This window comes from Carcharhinus amblyrhynchos, chromosome 12 (genome assembly GCF_965287045.1).
Source record: "Carcharhinus amblyrhynchos chromosome 12, sCarAmb.v2.hapA, whole genome shotgun sequence".
Taxonomy (NCBI): Eukaryota; Metazoa; Chordata; class Chondrichthyes; order Carcharhiniformes; family Carcharhinidae; genus Carcharhinus; species Carcharhinus amblyrhynchos.
The window spans coordinates 49,250,158-49,268,395 of NC_137335.1; the positions used below are offsets into that span (position 1 = coordinate 49,250,158).

Sequence of the window (18,238 nt, forward strand, 5' to 3'; positions counted from 1 at the left end):
TCACAGTATCTGCAACCCCCACAACTTGCCTGACCTTGCAAAATCTCACTAACTGTCCTGGCTGGAGACAATATACATCTCTCTAACCTGTGCTTAATTCTCTCTCCACTCACATTGTCTGTACCTTTAAAACTTGATTACCTGTAAAGACTTGCATTCCAACCATTATTTTGTAAATTGAGTTTGTCTCTTTAAATGCCATATTTGTGAATTGAACTCTTACTCGCCTGATGAAGGAGCAGCACTCCGAAAGCTTATGGCTTGTGCTACCAAATAAACCTGTTGGACTTTAGCTTGATGTTGTGAGACTTCTTACTTATATGATGCTACCAATCTTCTTCTTTTCTCTCTCTCTCAGTCATTATTATACATTACTCCAGAGAATACGCATTTACATTCATTAGTTAATTAAACGCATTTACAGAGGTGGCGGACACTAATTCATTTTGACCTGTAATCATGCAATGTTTAAAAGTCAGTGGTCTCCTGTCAAGGTTATCTGATTACGTGCTGTGTGTGTCCCAGCACATCTCAGCATTTTGTAACATTATAACATGCCCCAGCACAAGTAAGACCTGAAACCATGATTTATCTCATGATGAAATGTTAGTACAAATACATTGTGGAAAATGTTACAAAAATTATTAAAAATATAATGGGGGTTTGCTTCCCACACTCTGTAATGAAAACCAATGCATAACATCTGTTCAATTCATCTGTCATTTTCTTATTTTCCATTTTTAATTCCCCAGACTCACTCTAGGACCACTGCCCACTTTGTTAACACTTTTTAAAAATAGCTATGGAAACTCTTCTTATCTGTTTATATATTTCTGATGTGGAGATGCTGGCGTTGGACTGGGGTAAGAAGTGTCACTTTAAACACCAGTTTAAAGTCCAACGGGTTTATTTGGTAGTAAATGACGCTAGCTTTGACTCACCTGATGAAGGGAAAAGGCCCCGAAAGTTAGTGGCGTTTACTACCAAATAAACCTGTTGGACTTTAAACTGGTGTTGTGAGACTTCTTACTGTATATATTTCTGGCCAGCTTCTTTCATACTCTAATTTTTCCTTCCTTATTAATCTTTTAGTCATTCTTTATTGTTTTTTATATTTGGTCCAACCTTTTGACACCCACCCTAGTACATGTATAGGTTTTTCGTTAGGTTTGATCCTGTCTTTAACTTTTGTAGTTAACCACAGATGGTAGATCCCTCCTTTGAAATTTTTCTTTCTCGTTGGAATGTGTCTATTCTGTATATTCTTAAATGTCCCTTTAAATATCTGCCACTGCATCTCTATTGACTTGTCCCTTAATTTGATTTGCAAGTTTATCTAGCTCTGCTTTAATGCCCTCATAATTGCCCTTTTTTAAATTTAAAACATTAGTCTTGGATCCACTTTTCTCTTCCTCAAACTGAATGTAAAAGCTTATGATTGCTGCTACATAGAGGCACTCAAAAACATTCAGTAAAGCCCTCATATTGGCTCCCGTTGCCCATCTGATGTCCCCTGTGATTATCACTATACCTTTCATAATTTCTTCCTTCGTACTCCTTCCTACTATGTGGATAACATTAGAGGGACTATACGCTCTCCCACTAGAGACTTCTTAATGCTATTGTTTCTCATCTCTGCCCAAGCCACTTCTACACCCCAGTTTTCTAAACATAGGTCATTCCTCTCCATTGAGTTGATACCATTATTGGCAGTGGGGTGAGATCATCAGCAGGGAAGCAAATGCAGGGCTGAAAAGAGATGCAGAACTCAAGAACAGCAAGCTGAATAGACATGATAGGCAGGAACACGGCAGGGAGTGGAGAAAACTTGTTGGAATAAATTGCATCTATTTCAGTGCAAGAGGGCTGACAGGTAAGGCTGATGAATTTGGGGCATGTGGGACTGGAATGTTGTAGCCATAACTGAAATATGGCTAAGGGAGGGGCAGGACTGGCAGCTTAATGTTCCAGGGTACAGTTGCTTTAGGTGGGAAAGAGGAGGGGGAGTTGCATTTTTAATTAAGGGGAGCATCACAGCAATAGTCAGATGAAATGACCAAGGGATCATACAGTGACACTTTGTGGGTGGAACTGAGAAATGAGAAGGGGATGGTGACTTTATTGGGGTTGTACTATAAGCTCCCAAATAGTCAATGGGGATTAGAAGAACAAATATGCAGGGAGACTTGCAGGAGTAATAAGGTTGTCATAATAGGGTATTTTAATTTTCCTAACATAGACTCAGACTGCCATAGTGTTAAGGGCTTAGATGGCATGAAATTTGTTAATTGTGTTCAGGAAAATTTCCTTAGGCAGTACGTGAAGTGTCCTACTCAGGAAACAGCAAAACTTGATCTACTCTTGGGAAATAGGGCAGGGCAAGTGACTGAGGTGGCCACTTTGGGGCCAGTGACCGCTGTTCTAGTAATTTTAAAATAGTTAAGGAAAGGGACAAAATTAGTCCATAGGTGCAAGTTCTAAACTGGGGCAAGGCAAATTTTGATGGAATTCGACAGGACTTGCAAGGTTTGATTGGAGTAGTTTGTTTGAGGGCAGTAGGACCTCCAGCAAGTGGGAGGTCTTTAAAAGTGAAATAGCTATCGAGTTCAGGGGGTACATATTTTCCTGTTAGGGTGAAGAGCAAGACTGGCAGGAGTAAGGAGCCTTAGATGACAAAACTTATTGACGTTTTGGCCAAGAAAAAGGGGGAGGCATTGCTCAAGCACAAGGATTCCCTGGGGGTGTACAGGAGATGTACTTGAGAAGGAAATCAGGAGCGGAAAAAGGGGGCATGACAACATATGGATGTTGTCAGGACTCAAGGGACTGAGTAATAGGGAGAGATGGGACAGGTTAGGACTTTTTTTCTTTGGTGTATAGGAAACCGAGAGCTGATCTTAGAGGTGTATAAGATCATGAGAGGCATGGAGAGGGTGAATGCGCTCAGTCTTTTTGCTTGGGTTGGGGAATCAAGAACTAGAGGTTCAGATTTAAGGTAAGAGGGGAGAGAATTAATGGCAACCCGAGGAGCAACTTTTTTTTACACAGAGGAAGGTACATATATGGAACGAGCTGCCAGAGGAAGTGGTTGAGGCAGGGACATTGATAATATTTAAAAGGCATTTGGACAGATACATGGATAGGAAAGATTTAGAGGGATACGGGTCAAGTGCAGGCAAATAGGGTTAGATTAGATGAGCATTTTGGTCGTCATCCATGATTCTATGAATTAACAGAGCCTTGCCTTCATCTTTTCCTAGCTTCTTGTCCTTCCCAAATGTCATGTAGCTTTCAATACTCAGGTTGTAATCAATCACTCTGCAGCCATGTCACTGTGATGGCAGTCGGATCATATTTATTTCTGTTTGAGCTCTCTGTTATCTGTTTTGTCTCAAATGGATCCACTTCAGTTCACCATTTGCCGCATCAGGTCCACAGCAGACACTATCTCCCTGACCCTACACCCTGGAACACCTAGATAACAAAGACACCTATGGCAGATTCCAATTCATTGACTACAGCTCAGTCTTTAACACCATTGTTCCTACTAGACTCATCTCCAAACTTTGTGGCCTGGGGCTTGACTCCTCCCTCTGCAGCTGGATCCAAGACTTCCTAACCCACAAACCACAGTCAGTAAGGATAGGCAACAACACCTCCACGATCATCCGCAACACCGGTACTCCGCAAGGCTGTGTCCTCAGCTCTTACTATACTCTTCATACACCTCTGACCAGACAAATTCCCTTCCAACTCGATTTTCAAGTTTGCTGATGACACCACCGTTGTGGGTCTGATCCCAAACAATGATGAGGCACAGTACTGAAAAGAGAGAATCTGGTAAACTGAGTGATGACAATCTTTCCCTCAATGTCAACAAAATGAAAGAGAAAATCATTGACTTCAGGAAGCGTGGTGGAGGGCATGCCTCTGCTTACATCACTGGGGATGAAGTAGAAATGGTTGAAAGCTTCAAGTTTTTAGGTGTCCAGATCACCAACAACCTGTCCTGGTCTCTCCATGCCGATACTACAGGAAAGAAAGCCCTCCAATGCCTCTGCTTTTTCAGGAGACTAAGGAATTTTAGCATGTTCACTACAACTCTCTCCAACTTCAGCATAGAAAGCATTCTTTCTGGTTGTATCACAGCTTGGTATGGCTCCTGTTCTATTCAAGAACGCAAGAAACTACAAAGGGTCATGAATGAATCAGCCTCCCATCCATTGATGTCTATACTTCCCACTGTCTCGGTAAAACAGCCAGCATAATCAAGCACCCATGCACCCCAGACATGCTTTCTTCCATCAAGAGAAAGATCACCCACCAACCGATTTATAAACAGTTTCTTCCCTGCAATCAGACTTTTGAATGGGCCCACTTCACATTAAGTTGATCTTTCTGTGCACCCTAGCTCTGATTGTAACACGTCATTCTGCACTATCTCCTTTTCTTCCCTATGTAAGGTATGTTTTGTATAGTACGCAAGAAACAATACTTTTCATTGTATACCAACACATGACAATAAGTCAAATCAAAATGCTATGTGTATTCAGATTCAGAGCCTTTTATTTCAATGTTATTTTTGTAACTTTTAGCCTTATTTGCTGATATATTTTTAGACTTTGATTGTAGCAGTACAAATCTGTCATTTCCCATATTAATATCTCTCTCTTACCTTGTCTCTACTGTTTGATTTACCATATCTTCCCTAATTAGGTCCTTTTCCCTCCACTATGTAGCATAAAATCCTCTCTCCATCACCGGTTATGTGGCTCATTAGATTATTTGTCCCATCATGGTTCAAGTATAGACCCTCTCAGTGGTACAGCCTCTACTATCCCATGTGCTGGCGCCAGTGCCTAACAAACTGTAACCCATTTATCCCATGTCTTTGAGCAATGCATTCATTTCTCAAATTTTATTTGCCCTAAGCCAATTTGTACGTGTAATAATCCAAAGATCATTACCTTGAAGTTTTGCTTCTTAATTTGGTGCATAGTTCCTATGTTGAATACGCAGAATGTCCTGCCTATGTCATATCTACAAATGGACCATATCAACTGGATCCTCACATGTGCGCACACCATTCCCAACATCCTCTCCAGCCCTGAGTAGACATCCTGAACGCTTGCACTGGGTTTTGGTTCCCTTACTTACCTCATTTACAATGACTTCCTCCTGTCCATGACCACTTATGCTTAGAAGACACTATCCTAAGAGTTGTGACCACTTCCTGGTATGGTGTCCAGATACCTTTCCCCTTCACTGATGTATCATAGTGTGTCCACTCGGCCTTTAGCTCAATGACTTTGTGCAGGAGCTCCTTGAACTGCAAGTACTTTAGTGTTTGCCTTGGATTACAGTGGCATCCAGGAGCTTTCCATATGTTGTAGTCTTGACACAACACTTATCCTGCCATCCTTAATGTGTTTTAATTAACTACTGAATTACTTTATTCAATGAATTATTTTTCATTTTATGTTTTATTAATCTTATCACCAGTTTGTATACTATATTAAATCTTAGGAGTAGAATAAATTTTAACTACTTACTAGATGCTCAACAAACAACGATCCTCTTCCCACGTAATAGAGTAAGAACCAATTTCTACAGAATAAAGAAGTTAGAAAAAGCAAAGGAGCACCTCCTTCCCCTCTTCACCTAACTCCCTCAATCGCCTAACACTTGGTACTCTTGTTCAAAGTTGCATTCCAGTGGTAAGTTATGCTGAGAGGCCAGTATTTCTATGCCCTCAAACAAGTTCGGCTCCAGGTACAGAAAAAAGTTTTATCTAGTTTCCTTAATTAATTAGAACTGCTCTCCAGTGAAGCTTGTATCCTGCTTGAGCCTGGATAAAATGTAGAATTCAACAGTAAGTTTCAGTTAGATGCTAGGTGTTTAAATTAAACACGATTGTATTTTTAGCGAGAGATTAAGATTCTCTCATTTGCATAACTCTTGGCATTCTTGTTCAAAGTTACAGAAAAGGCATCAGTTTGCTTAGAGTGGGGAAAAATATATGCTGGTATGCTGGAGCCAAAATTAGAACACTGTTGAGGCCTGGCAGAAAAAGATTTACTTTCCATTTTGGCTTTAAAAAAATGGTTCTGTGACCCTGCATACACCTGATTTTCCCATGCAGACAAATGGAAAGTATAGAATAGGCAGGATCAGTTGCTTGCAATAATTTTAATTTTCGTTTTGTCGTATGTTGCATGTTCACTGTTAGTACTACTGATTAAGATAGAACTAAATAACATTTCAGCAATCAGAATGGAAGTTGCAAGTGCCCCATTTTTCTTTTTGTGAGCATCACAATGTTATCTAAATTAAGCTTCACTTGGGAATAACAATTCTACTTTCTGCATTGAGTTACATTTATAGTTGGGAAGGAAGAAAAGTATGAATATTGTATCTATCCCTGGCGTAATGTCATAACCGTAGAAAAGGGCTAGTTAAGTGATTTCCCTTTTCCTACCCTTATTAGTGCACCTGACCATGAGGCCTAAACTATGGCTTATGAAAACACTTGTTCAGAGAACCCAGGCTGCACCTTCAGTAAATTATCTTATAAAATTGTTTATTTCAAATTACATGTTTTCAGATGAATATTTGTCTCCACAGGTTGCAGAAAGAGCTTTGTATTTCTGGAATAATGAGTACATTCTTAGTCTGATTGAAGATAACTCTGAGAAAATTCTACCAATTATGTTTGGTAGTTTATACAGAATCTCCAAGGAACACTGGAATCCGTAAGTTTTTCTCATTAAAATATATGTATGTTTTGACTAACATATAGCAAAATGATAAATCTGTTCTTCACATTGACAAAGTCCCAAAATGTCCAGTCAGTGACAAAGTGGGTGGAACCTTTTGGTCCTGGCTTCAACAGAGTTGCAATGCCAAGTAGAATAAGGAGGTTAAATAGCAGTTGAGATTGCAGTGAGGTCATACCCCTCTTTTTTTTTTCCATCATGAGCTGAAGACACATCTCCGTTAGGTCTGTCTTCAGTGCATCAACTTGCGTTGTTGTTAAATGAACCTGTCACCCCTAGTATAGCTGTCAGCCCTTCATGCACATCAGCACATGGTGCTCATCCTGCCTCCCTCCTGACAATCCCCCTTCCTCGTACCCTAAACAGCAGTTACCACCTTTCCAACAGTGCTCCCACCCCCCTGCCAAGTCATCTCTCAAAATGTTCAGCTGATATCAGAATAGTTGCAATTTCTAGGGGTTATAAGTGAGAGAAGGGGGAAGTGAGCATTGACAATGGGAGTTCTGGATACTGCTGTGTAGTGATGGGAGGGACTGACCTGTTGGGAGGCCTGTGTAGGTGAGTATTGTTGAGGTGCAGACAATAACCGCTGTCAAGTGAGTGTTGAGCACTGTCATCAATCTAAGGTGAGTGGTGACCATTGCCAGGGGTCTGGGAGGGGTCAAACGCTGTCATTGGTGTAGGAGGAGACAAGCAGTATCGGGTTTGAGCAATGTTGGGGTTTCTGGTTTCCATAGTGCTTCAACACACCAGGTACTCTGCTCACCATGCTTTGCACCTCCTCTGAAATGCTCTAAGTAATTATGTAATAACTAGTATAAATGTAGGGCAAACAGCCCCAGCCTGTGTGGTTCTGGCCATCTGATCCCACTGTCATAGCAATTGAGGTAGGGTAAAACCAGCAATTGGGAGTTTAAACTTCATGCACAAGTAAGTGCACTAGTCAGGACTTCCTCAAGGTCCCGAGGAGAAACAGCACCTTGAGTTCAGTCATTTGTCACTTATCTGAAGATTTGAGCCTTTGGGGCAATCTTATGAGGAAAATTTTAAGTGCCTTGCTTGCGTGAAATCTGTTTTTTGAGCGAGTCCAAATTCAGTATCTTATGCACTTAGAAAGGGAAAAAATGGATTAAACCGTTTATAGCCATTAGATAGAATGGGCAGAGCTTAAATTGCAGGAAGGCTGCTGCCGCAGCGAAAGGCACCACTGCGCATGTGCAGACCTATGTTTGCACATGCATAATGGCAACGAGCAGAGAGCTGACAGGACTGAGATCTTTCAACGAACCGCCCCACCCCCTGAATGATCCTGAGCCCCCCCGTCACCCAGACCGATCGCCTGCAGTGTGGCAACCCCCACCATCCCACTGATTGTGTGCAGATTCGTAGCACGCCCTGCCTCCCTATCTGATCAGCCCTGCTGGACATGCTAGGCTGGCACTGCCCACGGGGCATCCCTCTTTTCCTCGTCCTCCTGGGGGCACTTCAAGCCTCCAGTTCTATTGGCAAGGCTATCACGGCTGGTCCCCATTACCTTCAGAGGCAAGTGAGCCCAGACAATTGCATCCTGGGCTTGCTCATCACGAGTGTGAGCATTAAATATATTTTAAAAATTTATTCAGCTTTTCACTGGAAATGAGTGGGAGGCTGAATGTGTCTGATATCCAATGCTGGTAAAATCATGAAAGTCGAGAAATCGGGTCCAAACCTAATTTCTTGGCTCTCGTGTGATTTTACTGGCTCACCCTGCTTATCTTGACTGTAGATATAGAATGGATGTTTCCCCATGTTGAACATCCTAGAACAAGAGGCCATAGTTTTAGGCTAAGGTGTGGCATTTTAAATGCCATTTTACAACAGAATTGAGGAGGGGTTACTCCATTCAAAGAGCTGTGAATCTGTGGAATTCTTGACCCCAGACTGCAGTGGACACTGGAACACTAAACAAATTGAAGGAAATAATAGGTTTTTAATTAGTAGTGGGATGAAGGATTATGGGGAGCTTGTAGAAAGGTGGTGATGAGGCCAAAGTGAGATCAGCCATGATTGTAATGAATAGTGGGGCAGGTTCGATGTGTTGAATAGCCTACTCCTGCTGCTAATTCTTATGTCTTTGAATTTTTACATCAGTTTTTTTTGTTAGTTGCTAGAGTTTATAGTTACAATGATTTTTTCATCTTTGTAGCTTTCAAGGGCAGCTTTATATTATCTGTCCACTGTATAGTTGTGTTGAAGTAACCTCAGTTGTACTTCATTTTAGATTCATTTCAAACTTCAGAGAAAGGAGACCTGCAGATTATTGTCTGTACTGGATTTACAATTTCAACACCCACTGAAATCATGGTTGTATTGTACCCTTACAATCCATTCTGAAGAGGAGTGAGATTCTTGTTCAGGGGATCTTATACTTTCTATCTGGAGTCAGCTTAAGCCTAAATGCAGATTCAGACTGTACTACATTAAAACTGCAATATCACTGCACACTGGCATTACAATTGTATATGAATAATTTTTAAACTTTTTTTAAAATGTTTAGTTGGTAACAGTTCTAGTGTCAGCCATGGTTTAGTTGGTAGCGCTCTTAAGCTTTCCTCTGAGTTATAATGTTGTGGACTCAAGTTCCAATTCACTTGAGAATGAAAATCCAGACTGACAGTCCATTGCAGTACTGAAGAAATTCTGCACTGAGAAATTTGCTGCTTTTTCATTGAGACATTCAAGGGACCCATCTCCTTTCTTAGTTAAATGCAAACGGTCACGTGGCACTATTTTGAAAAAGAGCAGGGAAGATGGCCCATATCCTGTCCAGTATTTCTTCCTGAACAAAGCCCAGTCCATCACACAGCAAATGAAGCCCAGTCCGTCATGCAAACCAGCCTCCTATCCATTGACTCTGTCCACACTTCCCACTGTCTCAGAAAAGCAGCCAGCATAATTGAGGATCCCACGCGCCCCGGACGTACCCTCTTTCTTCATCTTCCATTGGGAAAGAGAGACAAAAGTCTGGTCATGGACCAGCCAACTCAAGAACAGCTTCTTTCCTGCTGCCATCAGACTTTTGAATGAACCTAACTCGTATTAAGTTGATCCAACTCAACACGCTAGCTATTACTCTAACACTACATTCTGCACCCTCTCCTTTCCTTTTCTATGTGCAATATGCTTTGTATGGTGCACAAGAAACAATACTTTTCACTGTATACTAATGCATATGACAAATTAAATTAACTAATATCTCAAAATCCAGATTAGCTGGTTATTGTCACATCGCTATTTGTGGGAACTTGCTGAGTACAAATTCACTGACACATTTCCCACATTGTAACAATGACAACACTTAAAAGTACTTCACTGGTTCTGAAACACTTTGGGCATCATGATGTTGTGTTATAAATACAAGTCTGTTTTTAAATACATAACCATACAGCCTTTTAAGAAAGACAAAAAAAACCTGAGTTCAATTTAGGAGAAATCTCCTGAAAATTCCTTTATAATCCTCTAAAGCAATTGAAAAAAAACTCAGATTATTAAATCCTACTATTCCCAGCCACTTCAAACTTTATGCAATATAATTTGGAAATGTCCCTCTACAGGAAATGCTTCATAAATCTATTTCAGACAGAAATGATTTGGGTGAAAAAAACGTTTGTGCCATTGTGCCCACACCTTCTGGCTTTGATATCCCTATTCATATCAAATTCTTACCCAATTGAATAGAATCCCTTAAGTTGATATTTTTGTTCAAAATCTCTAGTTAGAGAGGAAAGCCATTCTACCCAATTTAGCTCATCGTCATGAAATACCTGATTATTCCTTTGTCATAGCTTCCAGCTGTTCATTAATTCCAGAGTGTTCCATTACTCTACTTAAAATGCCAGTTTATATGTTGAGCACAGTTTTTGTGAAGAAAACATTGCTGACATCACTGCTAATTTTGCCCTGTGCTGGTTTGAACTGTTTTAGTCATGTTTTGGATCTATCTTTCTGGATTGTTTTTCCATCTTTGATAACTTTATAGAATCATACTGTAGACGTTTCCATTTTATTTACATTGCCTTTTTCACTCCTTTTCCATAAATTCTTCTGTAACTATGAGGCACATTCAAGTGAATACAAACTTGTTTTACAGAACCATTGTAGCACTCGTTTACAACGTACTAAAAACGTTAATGGAGATGAATGGGTCATTATTCGACGAACTTACAGCGTCTTACAAGGCAGAAAGGCAACGGTATGCAATCATCTTTAATTTTTTATTTTACACTTTCCGCTAAGTGTTTATTGGCCCTCTTTATTGGCGTACAAAAAATACAGATTGAGGGTTGAGAACTCACTCAGACAGTCAGCTTTTCTGTTTTATTTTCTTTTTCACCTTTGTGACAATGAGGCGGGGAAAGAACCTTATCTCCTTTCATCCCATCTGTTGATTGCTCAGTTGGCAGCAGAAATTTGCTGTGAACGTCTTGTGTTTGTACATCAACGATTAGGTTGCTGTTTCATCTCTCGGAATGCATTCTTCATTAATTGGCTTGCAACAAAACTCATGCCACCTTCTCATCATGCACTGTCCAAGATATGAATGGCCAGTGAACTGAAACTATATTAATGCAGTGGCAGAATTTCGATAACTATTCCTACAAAGTGTCTGACAAAAACTATTTTCAATGGATGTAATTGTTTCAATTGCCAATGAGTGTAGTTTTATTAAAAAATTATACCTGGCATTTTCATTTTTAATAATATGAGCTACCACATTGAGTCATGAATCTTGGATTTTTGTAATGCAGATGATTGGTGTTAAAATAATAAAAATATCATGTACTGTTTTGGTCATTTTGCCTTTAGCTGAGGTGTCCGTATGAACAGCAGCAAGAAATACCTATTTTTTTTAGCGTGATGTAAATACACTGCAGATTAATCACCAATTTTTTATTCATGTGGATGGCAAGTTACAAAATTTATTGTTGTCCACTGATTTCTAAATTTGCATGGCTGTATTCAGAACAAAGATCTAAAATTATCCTTCTTTGGAGCTGAATAGCATTTGTGCAACAATAAGAATCGTGCCTCGAGGAAGTGCATAATCATTTTACTTTGAGCAACGTCCTCCTTAGAAAGCCATGGTCATTTTGTATGGCTTCTGAGTCAACAGTGATCATTTTTAGAAAGTAACTTTGAAGCCTGTATTAACATTTCCACAAGTCTGTTTAAAGTTTAATTATTCGGAGATGAATTTGGAAAGCTTTAAAGTACAATTTTTCACATTTAAAATTCCCTCAAGTGACTGTACTTCACAACGCTGTTACTAGTATTGTTCAGTAACAGAATGTTTAATTTGCAGTGAAAAGAAGAAAGAACAGGAGCGTGAGGAACTTTGGAAGAATCTTGAAGAGTTGCAGCTCCAGAGGAGCCAGGTGCTTGCTGGCAGCTTGCAGATCAATACCCATAATGTGGAAAATGCTCGGAACAGTACATCAAGTGCCAAATGACCAAAACCAACAGTTGGGCTAGGAATTATGGAGCATTTCATACATATTTTGGAATATGTGTGGAAATAATACAAACACAAGGCAAACCTTCAGCAGTATACTTCCAAAAAAGACCAGCTTTTTTGAGCTGTAAATTATGTTAAAAAGAAAGGATTTGAACTTTGAACATTACTGTGTGACCACATGATATTTGTAACTTTGTCTGATCATGAATTTATTACGTCACTTTTTAGAATTCACAGAGAATAAATGAATTTATCATTTGTGACCAGAGTGAAAATAATTGAGTGGTGAAATTATGACTTGAAAAAAATAATTTTTTGATTGTGCTGCACATAGAAAATTAGTCAGCTATTTAAATATAGATTTTTCCTATTTTATATGTGCTTCTCACAATGCGACAGACCTCGAGTAACATGAAAGGGAGTGAGTTATGCATACACAGAAAATATTAGAAATTTGAGCATAAAATATTGTATGTTTTTTTTCAACTAGTCTTTCTGATGCTGTGCCAGAGAACCATTCCATTCTGTAAACCTATGGCAGTGTGAAGCTCTTTTGTAATGAGACACCTTATTTGGGGTTTTGAGCTACATTAAATAAAGTCTACATAATATTTGTATTTGGACCTCACCATTATTAGCTTTTATACATGATGAAGAAAAGTTTTGCATAGTTTCTGACGGAACTGTATGAATTTCATATGGCTGCATCCAAGCATAAACGTTTAGATGCCCAGTCCTAGACTTTCACTTGTTAAATAAAGGGACACTGTCAATACAGTGGCCGTTCATCTGTGGCAACAAATATTCAATCTGGCCCAAGTAGGATCATAAACTTTCTGTTGACTGCAGTGCCCCCTATATGAAATGAAAGAGTAATTTTAATCTCACTCCTATTAGCCACAAGTTGCAAACATAGCTAACTTGGGATTCATAATCAGAAGTAGCTGTCTTGGGTAGTGTAGAACAGAGGCTTTTCTGAAGTTGTGATGCAGGTACATTTTTAGAGTAAGTGAAACAGTTTACTTTACATCTGCTTGTGCTTTCTATGAATCTAGCTAGTGCTAATAAAGCATACACCAGGAGTAAATGTATGATAGAAATATATTAACCATGCATCATTTCTCAGCACAATAGGTTGTACTGGCAATTTTGATCTCAAACATCTGTCAGTGTAGTAATGTGCTGATAGATTTTTTTTACTTTCTTGCCTCTCTGGGTGAAATCTCCTTTATCCACACAGCCTTATCACAGCCCACAAGAAATGTTGGTACTTTTTGTTGTATCAATAAGACCATTTTTATATATGTCAGAGAAGATTAGGGCCCAAACCCTATTTGATGCAGAAACTTTGAATTTTTTATTTTAAGCTCCCTTACACATTAAGAGCTGTATGTAAGAGTTTATTCTGGCTGTTTTATTAAATAAAAACAGCTAGAAAAGGTATGGGAATGTGGCAAAAGCAGTTTGCTGGGGAATTTTGAAAGATTAAGGAGCAAGGATGGGGATATGCAGTTAGTGTATATGTCATTTTGACAGTAAATCATCATACATGTTTGATAATCTCTAAAATAATACAGCCTGTTAAAATATGGTAATTTTATTAACGGTCAGAAGATCAAGATCAGCACCTGTGATTTTTAAATATCCAAACTCGAATGGATTTTCTGTCTTAAACTTTAAAAAAAAGTCATGATCAAGTGAAATTACTGCTACAGCTGGTGTCTGGGTAGAGCAATTAATTGTATCTCTGCAAGTAATTATTTTGTATATGGTAAATAAATATGAATTCGTAGTCCCAATAATTTTATCCATTAGAAAAGATGCAAAACATTTACTGATTTCCCTTAATCATTTGCCCATTGGGAGAGATGAATAAATGCACTCAGATGGTTCATAATTACTCTTGCATGACTGTAAAATGATGTACGGTAAAGACAGTAAATAGGGAGGAAACTAATTATTTGGAATTTATGACTGGAAGAATTGTAGTAGTATTTTTGTCCCAGATTTTCGGGTTAATGTCACATTAAATGAGTTACCACTGGTATCTTAAAAATGCTAGTTGTTAAATCTAATTGCTATTGAGCCCAGTGATACTTTACAGAGCAGTACAATGATGCGACACTTTTTCTTTCAGTAACTTTGGCAATGTTAGGAACATGAAAGTAATTCATGGTGTAATCGTTCACCAGTCAGCATTTAACCTGAAAAATTATGGCATTTTCTCTCATTAGTTGCTGAGGAATAATGCATATTAGTGCCTCACTCAAATCTTTTAAAACATCTGATTCCCCTTTTCTAGTAGTTTCCAGATCTTTGAACTTCCTCTGCGATTGGAGTAACTGTTTTGTTTTTCTTGTTTATCAAACTGCCAAGGGGCTTGTTTATCGTTCTGATGACTGATCTAATGTGGCCTTTATCTTTGTAGATGCACCATTGATTTTACAGAATTTTGTCTTTAATTTCGGTTCTCCTTTTGGTGCAGTGTTTAATTCATTACCATTTTGTTTCTACTAAAATTAGCCTTAAAGTCTGGTTTCTTTCATGATTTTCTTGCTCTATCTTCCTCTTCTGCTGCCTGCCCCATTGCCATTCAAAGTCCTTGACCTATTTCAATGATGCCCCAAAATATACACCAGAACTACTCTGGCAGATAAATAGTTTTTCAATTCTACCAGACACGTTTCCTCTTGATTAATTTCTTGTTCAGTTTTTACTTCTGTGACACTCTGACCTCAATTGTTACCTTTTCATCCTCGAAATACTGAAATTCTACATAGCCATCCTTCACCAGAACTATCTATGGTTCCTTCATTTGTTCCCTGAAAAGTAATCTAACCCATTTCCATCCATTATTTCTCTCCTCTACCAGATTCAACTTTTAACCTGGTATAACTCAAAAAGCTCAATCCACTTTAAGAACATAAATAGGAGCAGGAGTAGGTCATCTAGCCCTTCAAGCCTGCCCCTCCATTCAATAAGATTATGGCTGATCTGAAGTGGATCAGTTCCACTTTCCCGCTTTCTCCCCATAACCCTTAATTCCCCTGCCTATCAAAAACATATCTACCCGTGACTTAAATATATTTAGCGAGGTAGCTTCCATCACTTCAATGGGCAGAGAATTCCAGAGATTCATCACCCTTTGAGTGAAGAAGTTCCTCCTCAACTCTGATCTAAACTGCACCCCCCCCCCCCTCATCATGAGGCTGTGAGCTCTAGTCCTGCTACCCTTTCTAAGCAAGAAGAATCTCTCTACCCTATCCATCCCCTTCATTATACGTCTCTATAAGATCCCCCCTCATCCTTCTGAACTCCGAGTACAGACCCAGTCTATTTAGTCTCTCTTCATAGTCCAACCCCCTCATCTCCAGTATCAGCCTAGTGAACCTCCTCTGCACTCCCTCCAAAGCCAATATATCCTTGTGCAAGTGCGGCGACCAGAACTGCACACAGTACTCCAGCTGCAGCCTCACCAGTACCCTGTACAGTTGCAGCAAGACCTCCCTACTTTTATATTCTATCCCCCTCGCTATAAAGACCAATATTCCATTTGCCTTCTTGATCACCTGCTGCACCTGCAGACTGGGTTTTTGTGACTCGTGCACAAGGACCCCCAGGTCCCTCTGCACCATAGTGTGCTGCAGCTTTTTGCCTTTTACATAATCCTCCTACTACTATTTCTACCAAAGTGGATAACCTCACACTTGCTAACATAATACTCCATCTGCCAGGTCCTCGCCCACTCACTCAGCCTATTGAGATCTCTCTGCAGACTTTCCACACTCTCCATGCAATTTGCTTTTCCGCTCATCTTTGTGTCATCAGCAAATTATGTCACCCTACACTCAGCCCCCTCCTCCAGATCATCTATATAAACGGTAAATAGTTGAGGCCCCAGCACCAATCCCTGTGGCACTCCACTAGTTGCCAACCAGAATAGCACCCATTGATACCAACTCTCTGCTCCCTATTAGACAGCCAATCCTCTATCCACGCTAACACGTTACTCCCAACTCCGTGCACCCTAACCTTCTGTAGCAACCTTTTATGAGGCACCTTATCAAACGCCTTTTGGAAATCTAAAAACGCCACATCCACCGGTTTCCCTCTGTCTATCACATTAGTCATATCCTCATAGAAATCCAATAAATTCGTCAAACACAACTTCCCCTTAACGAATCCGTGCTGCGTCTGCTCGATCAAACCATTCTTTTATAGATGCCTCGCTATTTCTTCTTTGATGATGGATTCTAGCACTTTTCCAACTACAGACGTTAAACTAACCTGCCTATAATTCCCTGCCTTTTGTCTGCTACCTTTTTTAAACAGCGGCATAACATTAGCCGTTTTCCAATCTTCCGGCACTTCCCCGGAGTCCAGCGAATTTTGATAAATAATTACTAAGGCATCCACTATCACTTCTGCCATTTCTTTCAGAATCCTGGGATGCATTCCATCCGGTCCTGGGGACTTGTCCACCTTCAGTCCCATTAGTCTATCAAGCACTACCTCTCTAGTGACAGTATCGCATTTAGGCCCTCAACTCCTACCATCCTTCTGTCTTTAATATCCGGCAAACTATTCGTGTCCTCCTCCGTGAAGACCGAGGCAAAAAACTTATTTAAAGCCTCAGCCATTTCCTTATCGCCCACTGCTAAATCCCCCTTCTCATCCTCCAAGGGTCCAATATTCACTCTAGCCAGCCTCCTCCTCTTTATATATTTGTAAAAACTTTTACTGTCATTTTTTATATTTAGTGCTAGTTTAGCTTCATAGTCTATCTTTCCTTTCTTTATCACCTTCTTAGTCATTCTTTGTTGATTTTTTAAATCTTTCCCAGTCTTCTTCTCGCCCACTATTTTTAGCCACTCTGAACACATCAGTTTTTAATTTAATAACCTCCTTTATTTCCTTCGAAAACTACGGCTGGTTATCCCTTCTCCTACCGTCCTTCTTTACCATCAGAATTTTTTTTGAGCTATGAGCAAGGAAACCCTCATGCCTGTCTTTTTGATAGATATGTGAATTGTTTTGTTCTTATACTATTCAGGCTTTTTCCCTGACCATGTCTTCTGTTCCATTGGCAGCTGTATTGCTATTATTTCCTAACCATAGTCTGATCTTGAGAATTTCATTCATTCTACATTCAATTAAACCCATTCCTTCATTTTTGCCTAGTATATATCAGAATCCTCTTTCGGTGCATATCTGGCATAAGTTTTTCATACATTTCAAACTCCATTACTTTTATTTCCTGTGAACTATTTCTGTACCTCTTGCTTATATCATTGCATCTTCTGGCAGATCCACTTTTCTCACCAGTGCTTCTGAAATTTCATTTCACTGAACCAAGGTTTCATCTCACCAGTGTTTGCAGAAAGGATTCTTGACTAAATCTGCCTCACTTCCCATATTTCTGCTCTCATCCCTCCTCTTCCTTTCGCAACATCTTCCACCTTGTTAATGTCCACATTTGCCTTCTAGCATCTAATATAATTCCACACAAAGTGCATCTGTTTCCTCTCCACACCCTGCTGTCCGGAGGAATTGTTCAAATTTCTCTAGTTCCAACTTCCAGTAAACCTTGTACTTTGTTGTGCAAGTGCAGCCAATAAAGCAACAGTTATTTCAACCCCCACCATATAATCACTGTCCAGAGACCTAAACTCCTCCCTTCACATACCTTGTGCAACCCAGAATTCTTTACCAATTTAGTTCTGAATTAGGAAGATAAATTTTCATTGCTGGCAAGTGTGTTCCCATCCATTTCAATGCAGACCTCTCAATTTTGCCTCCCTGCAATGCTCCAACCAGACTTGACACAGGCTTTAGGAATAGAGTCCTATTTATTGTGGGTACTCAATCTGATCTGAACATTAATTTTAGTAATGTCACACCTTAGTTACATCTGTATTTCCTTCGTAGAATTCTGCTATTTGCATGTTTTTATTTTTATTAATGATGC

The 18,238-nt window shown here is 39.6% G+C and overlaps 1 protein-coding gene across 1 annotated transcript in view; it reads left to right on the plus strand.

Moving 5' to 3' along the window:
- The window catches only part of ppp2r5a (protein phosphatase 2, regulatory subunit B', alpha isoform), a 151,505-nt gene extending 137,632 nt beyond the window's left edge, over positions 1-13,873 (plus strand). Inside the window, exons 11-13 of the mRNA XM_080200492.1 lie at positions 6,625-6,752; positions 10,906-11,007; positions 12,118-13,873. Coding sequence (XP_080056618.1) covers positions 6,625-6,752; positions 10,906-11,007; positions 12,118-12,265 — 378 coding nt within the window. The 3' untranslated portion in view covers positions 12,266-13,873. The remainder of the gene's footprint in view (positions 1-6,624; positions 6,753-10,905; positions 11,008-12,117) is intronic.
- Positions 13,874-18,238: the final 4,365 nt, after the last annotated feature.